This window comes from Trichoderma camerunense (assembly GCF_050948025.1).
Source record: "Trichoderma camerunense strain CBS 138272 chromosome Unknown V8C40scaffold_12, whole genome shotgun sequence".
NCBI classification, from domain to species: domain Eukaryota; kingdom Fungi; phylum Ascomycota; class Sordariomycetes; order Hypocreales; family Hypocreaceae; genus Trichoderma; species Trichoderma camerunense.
The window spans coordinates 650,052-666,605 of NW_028145358.1; the positions used below are offsets into that span (position 1 = coordinate 650,052).

The 16,554-nt window shown below is 52.1% G+C and overlaps 6 protein-coding genes across 6 annotated transcripts; 4 read left to right on the plus strand and 2 right to left on the minus strand.

The window, feature by feature from the left end:
* The first annotated feature begins 805 nt into the window (after positions 1 to 805).
* On the plus strand, positions 806 to 3,856 carry V8C40DRAFT_249252 (alkaline-phosphatase-like protein). The gene is made up of 5 exons (XM_083216709.1): positions 806 to 2,055; positions 2,120 to 2,304; positions 2,365 to 2,443; positions 2,501 to 3,174; positions 3,257 to 3,856. Exons 1-5 carry the CDS (start codon positions 1,513 to 1,515, stop codon positions 3,738 to 3,740), a joined length of 1,965 nt encoding a protein of 654 aa, XP_083071637.1. The 5' UTR covers positions 806 to 1,512; the 3' UTR covers positions 3,741 to 3,856.
* Positions 3,837 to 5,674, minus strand: V8C40DRAFT_249257 (copper homeostasis CutC domain-containing protein). The gene is made up of 2 exons (XM_083216710.1): positions 5,364 to 5,674; positions 3,837 to 5,282 (listed from the first exon to the last, which is right to left on the minus strand). The coding sequence occupies exon 2, from the start codon at positions 5,230 to 5,232 to the stop codon at positions 4,294 to 4,296; it is 939 nt and encodes a 312-aa protein (XP_083071638.1). The 5' UTR covers positions 5,233 to 5,282; positions 5,364 to 5,674; the 3' UTR covers positions 3,837 to 4,293.
* A 656-nt stretch (positions 5,675 to 6,330) lies between these two features.
* Positions 6,331 to 8,473, plus strand: V8C40DRAFT_249259 (nucleosome assembly protein). The gene is made up of 4 exons (XM_083216711.1): positions 6,331 to 6,665; positions 6,737 to 6,869; positions 7,175 to 7,897; positions 7,975 to 8,473. Exons 1-4 carry the CDS (start codon positions 6,510 to 6,512, stop codon positions 8,079 to 8,081), a joined length of 1,119 nt encoding a protein of 372 aa, XP_083071639.1. The 5' UTR covers positions 6,331 to 6,509; the 3' UTR covers positions 8,082 to 8,473.
* Positions 8,474 to 9,121: 648 nt separating this feature from the next.
* V8C40DRAFT_267385 (questin oxidase family protein) lies at positions 9,122 to 10,797 on the plus strand (the record flags this gene model as incomplete). The annotated part of the gene is made up of 5 exons (XM_083219848.1): positions 9,122 to 9,235; positions 9,292 to 9,333; positions 9,446 to 9,746; positions 9,823 to 10,258; positions 10,329 to 10,797. The coding sequence occupies 5 exons, from the start codon at positions 9,122 to 9,124 to the stop codon at positions 10,795 to 10,797; spliced, it is 1,362 nt and encodes a 453-aa protein (XP_083071640.1).
* A 3-nt stretch (positions 10,798 to 10,800) lies between these two features.
* On the minus strand, positions 10,801 to 13,890 carry V8C40DRAFT_249265 (snoRNA-binding rRNA-processing protein PWP2; the record flags this gene model as incomplete). Its single annotated transcript, XM_083216712.1, has 3 exons — positions 13,812 to 13,890; positions 13,568 to 13,680; positions 10,801 to 13,490 (listed from the first exon to the last, which is right to left on the minus strand). Coding segments are annotated over exons 1-3 (2,699 nt in total), but the record flags the coding sequence as incomplete, so codon positions are not given.
* A 480-nt stretch (positions 13,891 to 14,370) lies between these two features.
* On the plus strand, positions 14,371 to 16,517 carry V8C40DRAFT_249266 (septin CDC12). The gene is made up of 4 exons (XM_083216713.1): positions 14,371 to 14,745; positions 14,845 to 15,007; positions 15,093 to 15,403; positions 15,462 to 16,517. The coding sequence occupies exons 1-4, from the start codon at positions 14,641 to 14,643 to the stop codon at positions 16,038 to 16,040; spliced, it is 1,158 nt and encodes a 385-aa protein (XP_083071642.1). The 5' UTR covers positions 14,371 to 14,640; the 3' UTR covers positions 16,041 to 16,517.
* Positions 16,518 to 16,554: the final 37 nt, after the last annotated feature.

Below are 16,554 nucleotides of genomic sequence, written 5' to 3' on the forward strand. Positions count from 1 at the left end.
CCTCGATTCAACGCCTAAAAGGCTGCCGACCGGGCTCTGTCCGAAAAGCATGCGCCCCGATTTAAGCTTGAACCAAGGTTAAACATAAAGACTATCGACTGATGGACCGAGCTGACGAGTGAGCCTGCGTGGGCCCAACTCAGAGTCGATGAACGCAGCGTCGGTCAACGGATTGAGACGAGGTTGGCATCTAGTTCGTCTTGACGGGGGCTATTTGTCACTGCTGCCCACTTAAACCGGCCTCGTTGGACGTATCGGTATCGTCCGTTGCTTGAGAGCGACCGAGAGGCTGTTCAGCTCTGGATGCCGTGCAACCTTGCGACATGCAAGCCCGGATGTGCTGACGCTGGATTTATACTTGACGGCAATAGTATTTCCTGCCTGCCATGCCCATATTCAACAAGGGCAAAAGAAACAACACAATACGAGGAAATCCTACGGTACGAGATCGACAGCAACGCAAACCTCTTCAATTTGGATCTGCATTCTGCTCTTATTATACCGCGGAGGGTACGACCACATACCCATTCAGAAAATAAGAAATAAGCATAACAATAACAGAAAAACCTAGTCTAATACGTCTAATTCCAGCAGTGCTACCTCAAATGGCTGCCGGTGCCTGTCGACTTGTGGAGTCTGCGAACTTTTGAATTGTCGAATCGCAGGGCAAACACGAACCAGGGCCAGCTCGGAGCGCCCAATGAGATGATGACTTCAACCCACGGGACGAGCGCCAAGATCGACAGACCTTCGGCTGCAGACGAAAGTCCCTTGAAACCCGTGAGCTAACGACTTTGATGGATGAGGTTATCAAGACTGCACGGCTGCTTTTCTTCTCTACGACTGGCGTCATTCTGGCGGACGAGATCCAGATACGCCAAGCTGGGCCCTGGATTTTGCTAGAGAATGCCAAGAGCCACGAGCATCGCCGCCTACTGCAGGGCCTCGGACTCTCGATTCTGGCATCGAGACGACACGTGCTTGTGTGCTCGACAATAAGGGGACTGCTTCTTGTGTCGCCACGTTGCTTGGCATCGCGATGGAGGAAGCATGGCTTCGAGCACACCCAAGTAGACAACAGGCATCTGCAATCTGCAACGTGCATTTCCCCCACGCGAGAAAGGGCCCGGCTGAGCCAATGGGGTATCATAGAGCGATGGATGCTACCTCACATTCGTGTATTCGCCCATAGCCGGTGGTTCTAGCCCAGACGCCATGGACTGACAATGCAGGGATGATGATGCCCTTCGACCAAGTTGCAAGGTGCCTTGCATCCCTCTCCGTCTGCTCAATGCTGCACACGGCCAGGGAAGCTAACGGAATTGTCCGCTGGCTGCAACATTTTGCGTTGCTCGGCATGGTCATCACGCGAGGACCGGATCGCCCGTCATATTTGTATATAAGGGACTGACGAGCCTTGTCATGCCGCTCCTCTTGCTTTACCCCCAGCTGCCCTGCAGTCATTGCACTCCTCAATTCGTTGTATAGCTTGGATAGCTGCCACAGCCCAAGATGATTGCCAAATTTGGAGTTGTCAGCCTCCTCGCAGCCTCGCTGTCGGGCGTCTCTGCCCAGACCTTCCAGCGCCTGGGAACATGCCCGACTCTGGGATGTGTTCTGCCTCCCGACCAGAGCGACTTCCTCCCCGGCCAGCTGTTTGACTTGCGTGTCGAAGTTCACGCTCCCGTCAATGGCTCCGAGGCCGCCCACAACGGCAAGCCCGACGAGAAGTTCAAGGTGACCATCTCCAAGGACGGCGGCAAGGCTAAGGACTTTGCCAAAGCCTTTGACATCAAGGAACCTTCGCTCGAGAAGTGGACGTTTAACTGGTATGAGGACCTCTTTGCTCAAGACGCCCACAAGCCCTCCGTTGTCAACGTCGCCTCCAAGGCGTACCGCAAGATTGCTCTCTACGAGCCGGGCACTTACACCGTCACCTTGAACTACTACAATGGCGAGAAGACCACCGCCAAGTGGGTTGTCCGCGACCTCCACACCAAGAAGAGGGCCAAGAACGTCATTTTCTTCATTGGTGATGGCATGACCACCAACATGGTATGTTGCGATTGAGCTGTGAATAACCTCATCTTCCAATTGCTAACCATTGATGTTGGTGTAGATCACCGCTGCTCGTCTCCTTGGACACCAGAGCATCAACGGCAAATACCAGACTCGTCTGCAGCTTGACGAATTCCCCGTCCTGGGCCACCAGATGACCCACTCCATTGACAGCTACATCACCGATTCTGCCAACTCGGCCTCTGCTCTCTACTCTGGCCACAAGAGCACCGTCAACGCTATGGGGTATAGTCTTTCCGGCTAGAAATGGCATCATTTCCGATAGAAGCTGACAGATATGTTTAGTGTCCACGCTGACTCCTCTCCCAACGCCTTCGATGACCCCAAGGTTGAGACCATTGTTGAAATTTTCCGCCGTGTCCGCGTAAGTATACAATAATCAAGAGTATATGATGAGAAATTGGCTAACATCCTGCCGTAGAAAGGTGTTTGGGGTGCTGTCTCCACGGCTTTCCTTGCCGATGCCACTCCCATTGCTCTCAGTGGCCATACTCGTCGCCGCAGCGAGTACGGCTCCCTGATTGACCAGGCCCTCCACGGCATGACCAACTACTCCTGGACCAACCACGGTGGTCCTGATGTCTTCTTCGGTGGCGGTGCTGAGCAGTTCCTCCCCGGTACTGGTTCTTACCAGGGCAAGGACTACTATGCCGAGTTCGCCAAGAAGGGCTACTCTGTCAGCACTGACAAGAAGTCCCTCCTCGCTGCCGACAACAACAAGAAGGCTCTCGGTGTCTTTTGCCAGGGTGTCATGCCCGTCTGGCTGGACCGCAACATCTACAAGGACAACCTCAAGGCCTTCAAGAACGACCCCAAGGGTGGAAAGGGACCTGCTCTTGACCTGCCCGGTCTCAAGGAGATGACCCTCAAGGCTGTTGACATCCTGCACAAGCGCGGTGGCAAGGAGGGATTCTTCCTCATGTCCGAGGCTGCTTCCATTGACAAGCAAATGCACGTCCTTGACTACGATCGTGCTCTGGGTGATCTTTTGGAGCTCGACGACACCGTCCGTGCTACTGTTGCCAAGCTCAAGCAGCTGGGTATCTATGAAGAGACGCTGATTGTCGTCTCTGCTGACCACGGCCACGGTTTTGAGTATGTCTCCCTGCATTTCTATCCTCCCCCTCCCCCTTTCCATTTGCTATATAAACTGATCAGCTACTAACGCGTCAAACAGTGTCTTTGGCTCCGCCGATACCGAATACCTGACCGCCCAAAAGGACGAGCGCGCCAAGCGCAATGCCATTGGCGTCTACGAGAAGTCTGGTCTCTCCCAATACACCAAGAAAAACGGCAAGATCAGCTACGGCACTGGCGTCAACTTCCCTACCAACTGGGAGCCTCGCTACGCCCTTGCCGCTGGTGTCGGCGCTGCCCCTGACCACCGTGAGAACTACAAGGTCCACAAGAACGGCCCTCGCCTGCCTGCCACTCCCATTGGCAGCGAGTACTTTGTCAACCCCGAGGACGGCGTTGACGGCATCGTCATCAACGGAACCATTCCCACCTCTGAGGCCCAGGGTGTCCACTCTCTGACTGACGTGCCTGTCTTCGCTCTCGGCCCCTGCCAGGAGACCTTTGGTGGTACTTACAACAACGTCGACATCTTTTACAAGATTGCCAACTGCTTGGGCCTGGCCCATGGCAAGGGTGACTGCTAGAGGGTGTTTTTGTGGAGGATTTAAATAGGTATATATAGATGAAAGCGTTTGTCACGATAATGCGCTGTATTTAATTTACGATTGAAAAAGAGAGAGTTAATAAATTGTTAATCGAATTTTGCAATCGCGGTTCTATTGCTCGAAGTGTCTCATGTAAATCTAAACCTTTTGTAAGCCAGTACGTGGTATGCCCTGAAGGCCATCAAATCTATCCTTTAGCAACGTTGCCATCTTTGTTCTTTTCGTTATGCTTTTGGGGGAGGGGAAGAAAGAGAGAAAGGAAAAAGCCGCCTGCTGGTTACCAAATGAATGGAATTTTAAGTTCATCACCTCCAATGTAAAAAGAGACAACAAGGGGGAAATAGGAAAAGTAAAACGTTCGAGAAGATGCTGAAATCGTGTCCTCGAATGTAGAGAGTGATGTTAAATTCGCAACGGTGTCAACTTTTCGAGAGATTCTTGCTGCACAAAGGGAAAAAAAAACAAGTACGAGATCTCACCGCTACTGGTAAAGATGGGCATAGTGTTGGCGCCAATGGTCAGCCGGAGACTTCTAGTCGGGCTTTGTGGCATTCATCACAGAAATGATCCCCGTCAGCCCGCGCGCGTCCAACTCCTCGACGCGGCGGCCGTCCTTGTCGACCTTGTTGGCCAGCGAGGCGGTGTGCATCCAGACACTCTTAGTGCCGTGGACGGAGAGCTGGGCCACAGATCTGTGGACGTTGTTGCGGCGGACGCCGCCGCCGGCAATGACCTGCAGGCTGCCGGGGGCGGCGCGGTGGCAGATTGCGTCGAGCTTCTCGAGATTCTCGTGTGCGTTGCCGATGCCGCCCGAGGTCAGGACGCCGTCGAAGCCGCAGCGGACGAGGATGTCGACGCCCTTTGACCAGCGCTCGCTGGCGGCGATGGGGTCGAAGGCGCGGTGGAAGACGCAGGGGAAGGGGCGGGCGGCGTCGATGAGAAGTTTGCAGCGCTCCTCGTCGATGGTGACGGTGAGGCCTGGGTACTTGGCGAGAGTGGAGGGCTTGGTCTGAAGCTTGAGGATGCCGAAGACGAAACCGTCGCCGCGGATGGGGTTCATTACCCTGGTGGCCTTGAAGTTGTGGATGGCTTGCTCCATGAGAGCGATCTCGGCGTCGGTGTAGATGAAATCTTGGAGAGGATCATATTGGACTTGGACCTGGTCCTTTTCTTCATCTTCCGCTTTCTTCTTCTCTTGGTCTTGTCCCACTTGCTGGACGGGAGTGCGAGGCGGGCCACGAGGGCGAATCATGATGCGGACGGCACATTCAAGCTGCGAGGCAATCGAGGTCAGCTCCTTGACGGGGGGCGTGAGACCGCCTTCATCGTACGAGCCTGGAGCGTTGAGCTCGATGCGTTTGGCACCCATGGCCTGAGCCTCGAGACCGGAGGCGCCACTGAAGACTGCGACTTCGCAGTTCAGCTTGGTTGACTGTCCAAGATCGATTGGGGTGGGCATTGTGGCGTCCATAACGAAAACGTGCCCAGGTGGGAGGTAGAGATGCGAGTCTTTGTGTTTGTCTGCTGAGACTTAGCAACGAAGCTCCGATGTATGGAGTTGAAGATGGAGATGAGGGAGGGGATGAAGGAGGATGAAAGCACCTTTTGCCTTGTAAAATGAAGAAGATTGGAGGGCTTAAATAGGCGGCGTCATCTCATATTGGTTGGTGTGATGAAAGGCGGTTACAGATTGAACAAGAATGGGAAACTGATGTGAAACTGAAATTAACAGAAGGAATAATTGTGCCGCCAAGCTATTGTCCGATTTCGTTATTGTTGAGGCGGTTTCAGATGTTCAAGGAGAGGGAGGATATGGAACATTGAAAGGTGGGGGGTTGATTTGGTTGATTGATGAGTGGGTGAGGCGGGGGAGGGGCACGGCTTATCAGTTGCAGATAAGAAATTTTGCAGAAGAAAATGTTCAAGGACAGGCACATTGTAAAAAATCACAATGCGAATCATTTCATTACAGAAAGTGGTTGAATAGGATGAATAAATGAATGGGATGTGATCTGATACTGCACTGTGTTGGATAGAAAGTGAGCTCATGCAAGAGACTGCATCCCACTCACAATGCGCCATCCGAGCTTTTTGTCTGCAGCTACACACTCCCCAACATGCAGCTTTCCGCATACCAACCATCATGCTCTATCGGTGCTTATACCTGGCACTTCTATTGCAATTATTTTGTTCTTTTGTATTATGCTTCATTCAGCATATTAGCAGCAATGCCAAGCATCCACATCAAAAAAGAGATTGAAAGAAGAAGAAAGCTTCGGAGGGGGTGGCGTTTGTCCGTCTCGCCGCATCTGGGGCCGCCTAGACTAAAGTTCTGGCCTCTTCTCCTCTCTTCTTCTAATTTCATGCCTTTTAACGCTCATCTTCCCTTCAAGTGGAGCCCAGAGAATTCAATGCAAGAAAAAACTATCGGTGACCTGCTCTGGCTATACAAATTGTATGTTCTCGTCGAGTACCGCTCCCCAACAACTCCCATCTCAATTTTTTCTTTTTTTCTTTAGGCTGCCCTTCCAGTGGACCCTCCGCCTGCAAGAGCTTCGAGTCAGTGGACCCTTCACCAAGCTCCAGCGGGCTTAGTGCACCCTGGTTTTGCCTTTTCGAGCCCAAGGCCGCCCAAGTGCCAGGGAGCCGATGCCGTGCTAGGCAAGGTACCGCGAAGCTCCATCCACTCACACCCAGACAAATCTGCCTGCAAGCTCTTTCGACGTCCATCCATTTTTTTTCTCTTGCATGCCATTAGGTACATGTAGATACTCCATACTACTCTCGGCATTGATTTGTTTCCTTCAGCAAGCTGAGAAAATTTTCTCCTACCCCATCAGCCAGCTCAGACGTCATATTCGTCGGTACCTGATTTCCACCACACATTACCTCAGGCACTACTCGGTACGTACATACCTAGGTATAAAGCACCAGCTCCCCCTCCGTCCCAAAACTTACAACCGTCAAACCACCAGCTCTTTTTATTATCGCAACACTACACACACCTCACTACCGTCACCATGTCTGCCGAGAACATTGACAACCCCATCTCCTATGAGATCCTGGAGGATCTCGAGGATGATTTCGAGGAAGTTGAGCTTGAGCTTCGTAAGTCACCCCGCGCCAGCATTTGCCATACACCTGAACAAATATGAATCTTGCCCGTTCATTCATTCTTCCACTTCACCCTGGTGAAAAGTGGTGAGATAGAGGCGGAAAGGCTGTTACTCTTACCATGTACTTTGTTGCTTCTACAGTCTCAGCGGCAAGATACTCGTCGAGATCCTACCCGACGTGTCTCCTTTCCCGCTGCGAATGGCATAAGAAGAAGAGTGAACTCTTAGAAGCCTCCACCATTCTATTGATTGATGTGAATAAATGACCCACAAGCTAACACTATCCTCACCTCGCAGTCCGCCAACAGGCCAAGCTCACCAAGGACCTGTACGCCAAGCGTGCCAAGGTCGTCTCTGAGATCCCCAACTTCTGGCCCCTCGTCTTCGAGCAGGCCCCCCCGGATATCGACGAGTACGTCCAGCCTACCGACTCAGCCGTCCTCCTGAGCTCTCTGGTCAACCTGTCTGTGGAGCGCTTTGAGCTGCCCAACGGCGACCCTCGCAGCATCTCCATCAAGTTCGAGTTCAGCGAGAACGAGTACTTTGAGAACAAGGTTCTCGAGAAGAAGTTCTGGTGGCGCCGCAACAAGGATGGCTGGGCGGGCCTCGTCAGTGAGCCTGTCAAGATCAACTGGAAGGCCGACAAGGACCTGACCAGCGGCATGCTGGACCTCGTCTACCAGGTCTGGGAGGACGACAAGGCCGGCAAGGGTGACGACACCGAGGCCAAGAAGAAGCTCAAGAGCCAGATGGAGAGCACCGGCCTCGACGGCGTCAGCTTCTTCGCCTGGTTTGGCTTCCGCGGCCTGAGCATCTCCGAGGAGGAGAACCAGGCTGCCCTCAAGGAGGAGCAGGAGAAGCGCAAGGCCCGCAAGGAGGGCAAGGAGGTCGAGGAGGAGCCTGAGGAGGAGGACGAGGATGATGATGACGACGAGTACGAGATGGAGATCTTCCCCACTGCCGACGACCTTGCCGTCTGCATCGCCGAGGATCTCTGGCCCGGCGCCATCAAGTACTTCTGTGAGTACATTCACGCCTCTGAAAATTCATCGGAGGAATCGGAGGACGCATGAACAACAGCGCTAAGACGTCAATAGTGGCGGCCCAAGAGCAGGATGCCCTGAGCGACATCAACTTTGAGTCTGACGAGGAGATGGATGATGAGGAGGAAGATGCCCAGCCCTCCAAGAAGCGCAAGGCTTAAGCGTGCTCATGATTTAACGATTTCTTTTCGAGTTTTCTTTTTATTTTTCCTTTGGATTGATTTTTCCTCCTCTCTACTAGGACGAAATCAGGCGAAATATATACAGCCACTTGGGCACGGGATGGATATAAAAAAAAGTTGATGACGATGATGATGGGAAAGGGTTTTTAAACAAGCAAAATAAGGGAGCTCAGACAGTGAGCAGGATGGACACTTTTGAGATAGAATCAGATTGGCAAAAGGCGGCGGGCAAACAATGATATCACGCACAAACCCCCCCCCCCCAGTTCCCGTCTTGTAATTGTTTTGCTTCCATGTCGATGTTGACAATGTGAATGAATTACAGACGTTTATTTCTTGATATTTACATCGCTTTGATCTGTTCAATGGCCATCACGGCTAGTACCGTTTGGCATCGGATTAAAGGTTACTGCCCATCCCATATTATGATGTAAACGTGACATTGACGGCCCCTCTCCAACTCGCCTCAGCTTTGGGCGTCATGATTCCCATTTCTCCAATTCCCCCCAAATTCGAATTCGACTTGTCTATTTGCCATTTGACTCGGAGTAATTCCTGAGTAACGAGGCCCCCCTCATTTTCCATTTAGACCAATCCGCAGCTCAGCCATGCCATACTAAGTCACTTGCCAGACACAAGGCCCGTCATCAACGAACCTTGAATACACCAAGAATTTGTCATCCATGAGAAATGCACCTTTGATGCAACCTTGATGCATTTCCGGCGTGCTACTTCGGAATATTGAATCTTGAATGTCTGCAATTGGACAGAGCTGTTGGTGGGAGGCACGTGGTTTGTGATGCAATGGCAGAGCTATAATTATTGTATTGTGCCCGCTTTGCCTCTATTTTGACGCCATGGCACTTATCCCATCTTCATCTTCACTGCTATTCAGAACGCGACCAACTCTTTTACATTTACATTTGCGATTGAATCCCAGATACAATCCGATACGCTCGATTCAAACCACTCAATTACCTATAATTCCCAATCTAAGTAAAATTTATCCTGCTTCAAGTATGGCGACGCCGTGGCAGATTCGTGTCCCCGCCACTGATACGGGCTTGTTGAAGTGGGCGCAGACGGGCGAGTCTGCGGCAAAGGTCTCTGAGCTATTACAAAAGGATCTTGAGGTATATCGTTCTCTCATAAATGTTGACTGAATAAGTAACTAACTGAAGTAATATAGAGCCACCATGTATTCTTCAACGCGGAAGGCTTTCATAATCATGTAAGCTCTCTCCAGTTGGGTTCATGAAATATTTCCCTTTTGGTCTACCCTTCATATGAGATACCCATGCATTATGCCGGGCTTCAATCAAACTAAGAGATATACAAACTAGACTGTTCACCTTCTCCTCTCTCTCTATGCCACCGGCGCCTCCCCCAGCGTCTTCGAGCAAGCCTACGCTGAGAACCACTCCTATCAAATCAAGGCCATGAATACTCACCCTGACGTCGTCAAGGAGCTCAAGAGTGGGTGGTCAGCAGATTGTCCGTACCTCGGAAAGGGCAAACACTATCCCGACTTTCTCAAGTTCTTTCAAGACGAGATTGAGGAAAAGGGGTGGGAAAAGGTTCTGCTGGAGTATGTATTCAAGGGAGATGAGAGGAGTGAAGCAATCTTTGGACGCCTCTTTGCTGGTATGTGTCCAAACGGTCTTCCACTACCCATATGAATAAACTGAACACAATACGATGCTGATATGACCCCATCTAGGCTTCTTACACCCCCTGATCCAACTCATGTACGGCATCGAATGGCACCAACCCGCCATCGTAGCTGAAGGCCTCGCCCAAGCCGCCGTCCACGAAAACCGCGTCGGCGGGTTCCTCACAAAGGTCGAGCAAGCCGCCTCCTCTCAGCCCCAATCCCAATCAGCCCAGAGAAGAACTCCCCTGCCCGAGCTCTTCGAGTCCGTCAGGCAGTACAGCGAAAAACTCGCCACGAGTGCTCAGTACGGGGATTCAAACAAGGTGTACGACGGCGTCTTTGTCCGTGCCCCCGACGAGGCGCTGGAGTATTTGAAGCAGATTCGAGTTGGAGAAGATGAGCTTGATGAGAGATTGGCGGAGATGGTTCATTCGTGTGCGTATGTTGCTGCTACGGCGGCTTTTCATCCGCCAAATGTTCCCAAGTTTGACTTTTTCTTAATGTAAGCCCCCTCATCTCCTCTTTCAGAACTGCATGTTTTGTTCTACTTACTTAACAAATGATTTTCGTAGTCATCATCTCAACTCATCGCCTTTCTTCGTCACCCTCCTCTCCTTCCCCTGGCTCACACCCTCTCAAAAGGCTCGCATCCTCGAATGGAAAATCCGCCTCGACGTCGTACAGTACATTGCCCGCGGATGCTCGCCGCTACGTCTCGACGCCCTCAAATCGTTTACTCCAAAGGACAGCACTGTAGCTTCCGTGACAAAGCCCGAGGATCTACTCTCGCGGTTTCACGAGATTCTCGACGATGGACATACCATCAAAGTCGTCCGCGCGTTCTTCATCGCTCAGAAGTTATCGCAAAAGTTTGCTGATAGGCCGTGGATTCGCATAGCGGATGACGAGACGTGGTTGAAGATGCATCAGGTCTTGTTGCAGAGCACAGAGGGACCCCAGGAACCTTCTTTGTGGGTGAGATCTGCTGGATTTGAGGATGCATGGCAAAATGTGCCCAAGGAGGCTGATGTAAAGCTGTAGTCTCTGAGGTCTATACTATAGCTTGTCATGATGGCTTAAGGACTTTTGTTCATTTAATGCATTTGTTTTAGCTCTAATGTAAATAAAACCCATGTATGCTCCTTATTCAAGAATATCAAGTTTAATCATCCATGCCCATCCACTCATCTTCACCATCGTCGTCAGACTCGCCGCCCGTGCCATTCATGATCGTATCGATCGTCTTCTGCTGCGTGCTCGTCAAGTACACATCGCCATTGCCGTCCTTGTCGTCCTTATTATCAGCCTGGCTCAACAAATAGTCAACCATGTACACGTTCTCATCGGCCAGTCTCCGAATCTCATCCCTCATCTTGACAACCGCACGCGACACCACGCGCAGCTCAACGTCCACCTTTCCGCGGTTGGCCGTCAGCCAAGCGCCGTGCTTGTCAACCAGCGCCTTGATCCACAGCAAGCAGAACTCAATGTGCGGCGATTCCTCCGTCTGGGCGGCCACGAAGCGGAGCAGTCTCGGGACATAGACGATGGGGAGATCGGCGACAACGAGAGGGATGTCAGCTGGAGGAACGGCCTGGAAGACTCTCTTGATAAGGCCAGCTTCGTTGAGTCGGAATGCCATGACCAGCGCCTTGAGGTAGTCCTTTTCATTCTCCATCACGGCCAAAGTCGACGCAGGCGTAATCTCAATGTTGAGATCAAACGGATCAAACTGCAGCGTGTGGTCCAAGCTGTAAATGAGCAAGCCCTCCGTCGAAGCAGCGCAAAACGCCGTGCCGGCAGGTGAAAAGGCAACTCCCGTAACCCGAACCTCGGGCCTCTGCTTCCTCGCCGAAGGGTCGCCGCCACGCTTGGATCCGGGCAGGCTCGCGTCGAAGCGGTCTTCACGGTCGGATGCCTCTCCCTGCATGTCAATCTCTCCCAGGGCGCCGGCCTCGGTCAGGAACTTGCTGTTGAGGAACTCTTGTGTTCCGGATAGAGACAGGTTCACGCTGACGGTAAACTTCTTGAGTAGCACCATGGTGGACACGGAGTAGAGGCAGATGTATTTGCTGTTGCCACCGGCCAGGAGACAGCTTCCGTCGGTGCTGTATCGGATTGTGCTGAAACTCTTATTGCCACCGATATTCGCAGCAGTTCTCCGGTCTGACATCTTTCGTCCTCCGGATACGTCGCGGCGCCCGTCGAGACCCGCCGTCTGCTCAGCTTCTGATACTGACCAAAAGGTCAATTGGCCATCGATTGTGGAAACTGCCAGCTGAAGGGAATCTGGTCTGACGGCAATGTCGAGAATATCGGCCTGCAGCTGCAATGGCTCGCTTGTCTGTGTTCTGTTGAAGATGGACCAGATTCGTGCTGTCCTGTCCCAGCTTCCACTCACCAAGGAGTTACCATTCGGTGTGAAAGCCAGTGCAGATACGGGACCCTCATGACCAGCTAGCCGATCAAGCAGTTGGCCAGTCTGCACTGACCAGATGTGAATGTCAAATGAGTCCAATGATCCTGCGGCTACTACTTCGCCACTAGGGTCAACAGCCATGCTTGTAAAGGAAAGCCTTGTTGGGGCTGTAAAGGTACGGAAATTTCGATATCTGATGAGATCCCAAGCTCGGACGGAGCCATCAAGACTTGACGTGAAGAGCACATTTCCCTTTTTAGCAAACTCACAAGCTGTGACGCCGCTGGTGTGTTCGGTGAATGTGACGATACAGAAGCCAGATTCAATGTCCCACACTTTGATCTTGCCATCATCAGCGGTGGTAATAATTCGTTGACCATCCGGTGAGTAGACAAGAGAGTTTATTGAGTCAAAATGACCCTGCTGTTTGAGGATATACGACTCCGACTGCCACTCCCAGACTAGCAGCTGCCCCAGCTTTGAGGCACCAAAGGCTAGCCACTCTCCGCTCTGATTGATCGTCACAAAGTCGACGTCGCTCTGGGAGATGCTCAATTTGTGAATGTTGTTGAAGTCGGGCATTTCGTAGAGACTGAACAGACCGTTGGACAGACCGGCCACCAGGAGGTTCGTTTCGGCATGGAAAAAGGCACATCGCACATGTGCGCTACCTTGCATGAAGTAATGCCTCTCCACAATTCGCCATCTCATATCCGACTCATCATCGCTATCATCTTCATCCTCGTCATCTTTTGTAGAGTTGAGCGGCTTGACGTATTTCCAGGTAAAGACTGCGCCATCCTTGCTGACTGTGTAAATCGACTCTTGGTCGCCCGAAAACCATGCACCAATGACGGTTTGCTTATGGCCACCCAGGACGGTAGGGATGAATCCTTCCTCAGCCTCCACACTCCATATCCTTGCCGTCAAATCTTTGGAGGCTGTCAAGAAGAATCGGGAGTCGCTGGACCACTCGATATGCTGGACCGAGTCGAAGTGGCCGGTGAGAGTGCGCCGCTTTATGAAGGGAGCAAATTCAAGCTCTCCGTCGGCATTGGTATCCGGAGTTGAAGGCACATGCCAGACCTCGACTTTGCGCCCCAATCCCACCACAAAGTATCTGCCTGAAGGCGAAAACGAGAGCGCTGTGACCTGCGACTTGAAGGAGAAGTGATAGATGGACACGCGGCGGGGAACGTTGGTCAGGATGGCATGGCCGTCTTCGTCAACGGTGAGAAGGAGGTTTCCGCGTGGGGAGAGGCCGATTCGAACAATGTTTTTGCGATGGGCGAATGGTAGGGTATGGGATTTGTTGCTATTGTATCGAATTAGCCATCCAGCTTCGTCTTGTCCAAGAGACTTTGATGGGCACGATGCGCCGGCATGACATACTCTACCAAGTTGAAGACGGTCACGCGATTGCCGACGGGCGAGAATAGATGGGTGCCATCTGGACTGAAGACCAAGTTGCCTTGGCAGTAGACAGTGCCCAGCAAGTTGGAAAACTATCAAGGACTCGAGGTTAGCCGTTGACCCGGAACCTGGAGACGGGAATCGCAGTTGATTATTGTGTGCAGTGGGCAATTGGGTGATGATGGAATGGTTTGATGAGATAAAATCAAGTCTTGCAACATACCCTGAAATCGGTCTTCATTGTCGACCACTTGCCATGATCATGAACAAACTAAACTGAGAGATGAAGCTCTGATATGTTGTGCCGCCGTCGCATCAAAAAAAAAGAGCTGCGACTTTCTTATCGATACGGGGCTTTTTTTCTTCAATTTTTTCCCTTTGCCGTTAAAAGTCCGGCAGACACTTTATTCCGCTCCAGTCTTCTAAGCCTAAAGTGGTACGACTGCTTTTTAGTGCTCGTACACTGCAAACACCAAAGGCCTACTGTAGTAATGCCGGGAGCGCACTGGCCATCTCATCTAATCTGGAGTTGGTAGGTAGCGTGTACATGTTACTGCACCGACTGTTCTACTGAAAAGCGTGAGACACTAATGTACCTAGAACCTTACCCAACTGCTTCTGCTTCCAACCTGTTCATGCTAACAGACAAAAAGGCAAGCACCAAAAAAAAGGAGACCGACCGCCGTTGCTCCTGCTCTGCCTATCCCTCCCCAGTCCAGCCCAGTCCAACCCAAGTCGTACCAGCCCGCTAAACCCAATCCGCCACCTGGCCTATCAGCACCCAGCAGCCCCTGGGCAATTCGCCAGAGTGGAAAATTGGGGGATACGACCGCCTCAACCCCTTCTATCCCCTGAAAGTTCAAGCTCAGGAAGTGCGAACCTCCACTTTGTTTTCCGTTTGACCAGAGCCATCGGCCACCTGATATTCCTCCTCCTGTCTCTTGACTTTTGCCTTAGCATCTGTAGCCATCCTCTGCTACCGTCCTCTCGCTCGTCTCTCAAGCTCCCCCAAGACACTCATCCCGTAGCCCCTCCATCTCCACGTGTGCAAGATGGCTCCCGCAGCTGCTGAGAGCGCCTCACCGATTGGCATTGCCAATCTGCCCAACCAGCGACACAAGATTGTCGCGAAGCGTGGAGCTAGCTTCACCATCATGGTACGCGATTGCCCTCGAGATTGGCCGTTTGCAAACGCGTCTGCGGCCTGGCGAGCTCGATTGTTTCAACGGTAACATTAACTAACACACACGCTTTAGGTTGCTGGCGAGTCTGGTCTGGGCAAGACGACCTTCATCAACACCCTCTTCTCCACGACCATCAAGAACTACGCCGACCACAAGCGCCGACACCAGAAGCAGGTCGACAAGACGGTCGAGATTGAAATCACCAAGGCCGAGCTCGAGGAGAAGTTCTTCAAGGGTAAGAGCTACCTAGCTGCCTAAGGGGTGGTGTAACGTTGTGGAGGAGACAACATGCTAAGCCTGAGTTTTGTGATGCTCTCTAGTTCGATTGACCGTCATCGACACCCCTGGATTCGGTGACTATGTCAACAACCGCGACTCTTGGCAACCCATCATCGAGTTCCTCGACGACCAGCACGAGTCTTACATGCTCCAGGAGCAGCAGCCGCGCCGTCAGGACAAGATTGATCTCCGTGTCCATGCCTGCCTGTACTTCATCCGCCCTACCGGCCACACCCTGAAGCCCTTGGATATCGAGGTCATGAAGCGCCTCTGCTCCCGAGTTAACCTGATCCCCGTTATTGCCAAGGCTGATACTCTCAGCCCCGCCGATCTGGCCAAGTTCAAGCAGAGGGTACGATGAAGCAAACCACTCATATTCCCCACGTCCACCTTTGCTAACCAATTTGCAGATTGTCAGTGTCATCGAGGCCCAGAACATCAAGATCTACCAGCCCCCTATCGAGGAGGATGACGAGGCTGCCGCCCAGCACGCGCGTAGTCTTATGGCTGCTATGCCCTTTGCCGTCATCGGATCCGAGAAGGATGTCAAGACCAGCGATGGTCGCATCGTCAAGGGCCGCCAGTACTCTTGGGGCGTTGCCGAGGTCGAGAACGAGGACCACTGTGACTTCAAGAAGCTGCGATCCATCCTGATCCGCACTCACATGCTCGACCTCATCCACACCACTGAGGAGCTGCACTACGAGGCCTACCGAGCACAGCAGATGGAGACTCGCAAGTTCGGCGAGGCTCGACCCCGGAAGCTCGACAACCCCAAGTTCAAGGAGGAGGAAGAGGCTCTGCGGAAGCGTTTCACTGAGCAGGTCAAGGTCGAGGAGCAGCGCTTCCGACAATGGGAACAGAAGCTCATTGCTGAGCGTGATCGTCTCAATAAGGATCTCGAGCAGACCCATGCCCAGATCAAGCAGCTGGAGAACGAGCTTGAGGCTATGCAGGGTGGTGCCGTCCGAAGCCACGGCCGCCGATAAATTATTCGTAATGGTGGCTTGGTTCTGTCACGCAATGCTGGCGTTGGAGTGTCATGATGTCGGGTTTTCTCAGTCCACCTCGCCCCGGATACAGATCTGGGCTTGAAGAGGTCGAACATGGAATTGCCGCCGCGTACGGCACTTTGTTTCATGCATATTCTAATCAGCTATTGCTACGGGAGGAGAAGATCTTTTTTGATGAGTTGTCGAGGTGAAGGCTCCGTCTTCTTTATTATTTTGTCTTGTTCGGTTCTTGTACCGGAACTGTCGCGGTAGCGGGCTTTGATGGTGGATGCAAAGCACCATGTTACGGCCGTTGCCCAAAATCAGCAAGTAGGGGGAGTGCTGGAAGTTTTGATAATGTAGCCCTATTTTATTCCTCTTTTATTTGAGCACTCCCATTTCAGTTAGGTACATTTTCTAGTCTTATGTAATTGAGTCAGTAGAGATACCAGTTTAATAAGGCCTTCATGATGCGCATTAAGTATAGGGAATCTTGAGAGTGAAGCTAGTG

What these genes read in the sequence shown, in the direction of transcription:
- V8C40DRAFT_249266 (XM_083216713.1), top strand. Translation starts at nt 14,641, where the DNA reads ATGGCTCCCGCAGCTGCTGAGAGCGCCTCACCGATTGGCATTGCCAAT. An exon ending in CGAGGAGAAGTTCTTCAAGG is followed by an intron (nt 15,008 to 15,092) that starts GTAAGAGCTACC and finishes GATGCTCTCTAG; the next exon opens with TTCGATTGACCGTCATCGAC. An exon ending in TGGCCAAGTTCAAGCAGAGG is followed by an intron (nt 15,404 to 15,461) that starts GTACGATGAAGC and finishes ACCAATTTGCAG; the next exon opens with ATTGTCAGTGTCATCGAGGC.
- V8C40DRAFT_249259 (XM_083216711.1), top strand. Translation starts at nt 6,510, where the DNA reads ATGCCATTAGGTACATGTAGATACTCCATACTACTCTCGGCATTGATT. An exon ending in ATTACCTCAGGCACTACTCG is followed by an intron (nt 6,666 to 6,736) that starts GTACGTACATAC and finishes TCAAACCACCAG; the next exon opens with CTCTTTTTATTATCGCAACA. An exon ending in CGGCGCCATCAAGTACTTCT is followed by an intron (nt 7,898 to 7,974) that starts GTGAGTACATTC and finishes AGACGTCAATAG; the next exon opens with TGGCGGCCCAAGAGCAGGAT.
- V8C40DRAFT_249257 (XM_083216710.1), bottom strand. Translation starts at nt 5,232, where the DNA reads ATGGACGCCACAATGCCCACCCCAATCGATCTTGGACAGTCAACCAAG.
- V8C40DRAFT_249252 (XM_083216709.1), top strand. Translation starts at nt 1,513, where the DNA reads ATGATTGCCAAATTTGGAGTTGTCAGCCTCCTCGCAGCCTCGCTGTCG. An exon ending in AAATTTTCCGCCGTGTCCGC is followed by an intron (nt 2,444 to 2,500) that starts GTAAGTATACAA and finishes ATCCTGCCGTAG; the next exon opens with AAAGGTGTTTGGGGTGCTGT. An exon ending in GACCACGGCCACGGTTTTGA is followed by an intron (nt 3,175 to 3,256) that starts GTATGTCTCCCT and finishes CGCGTCAAACAG; the next exon opens with TGTCTTTGGCTCCGCCGATA.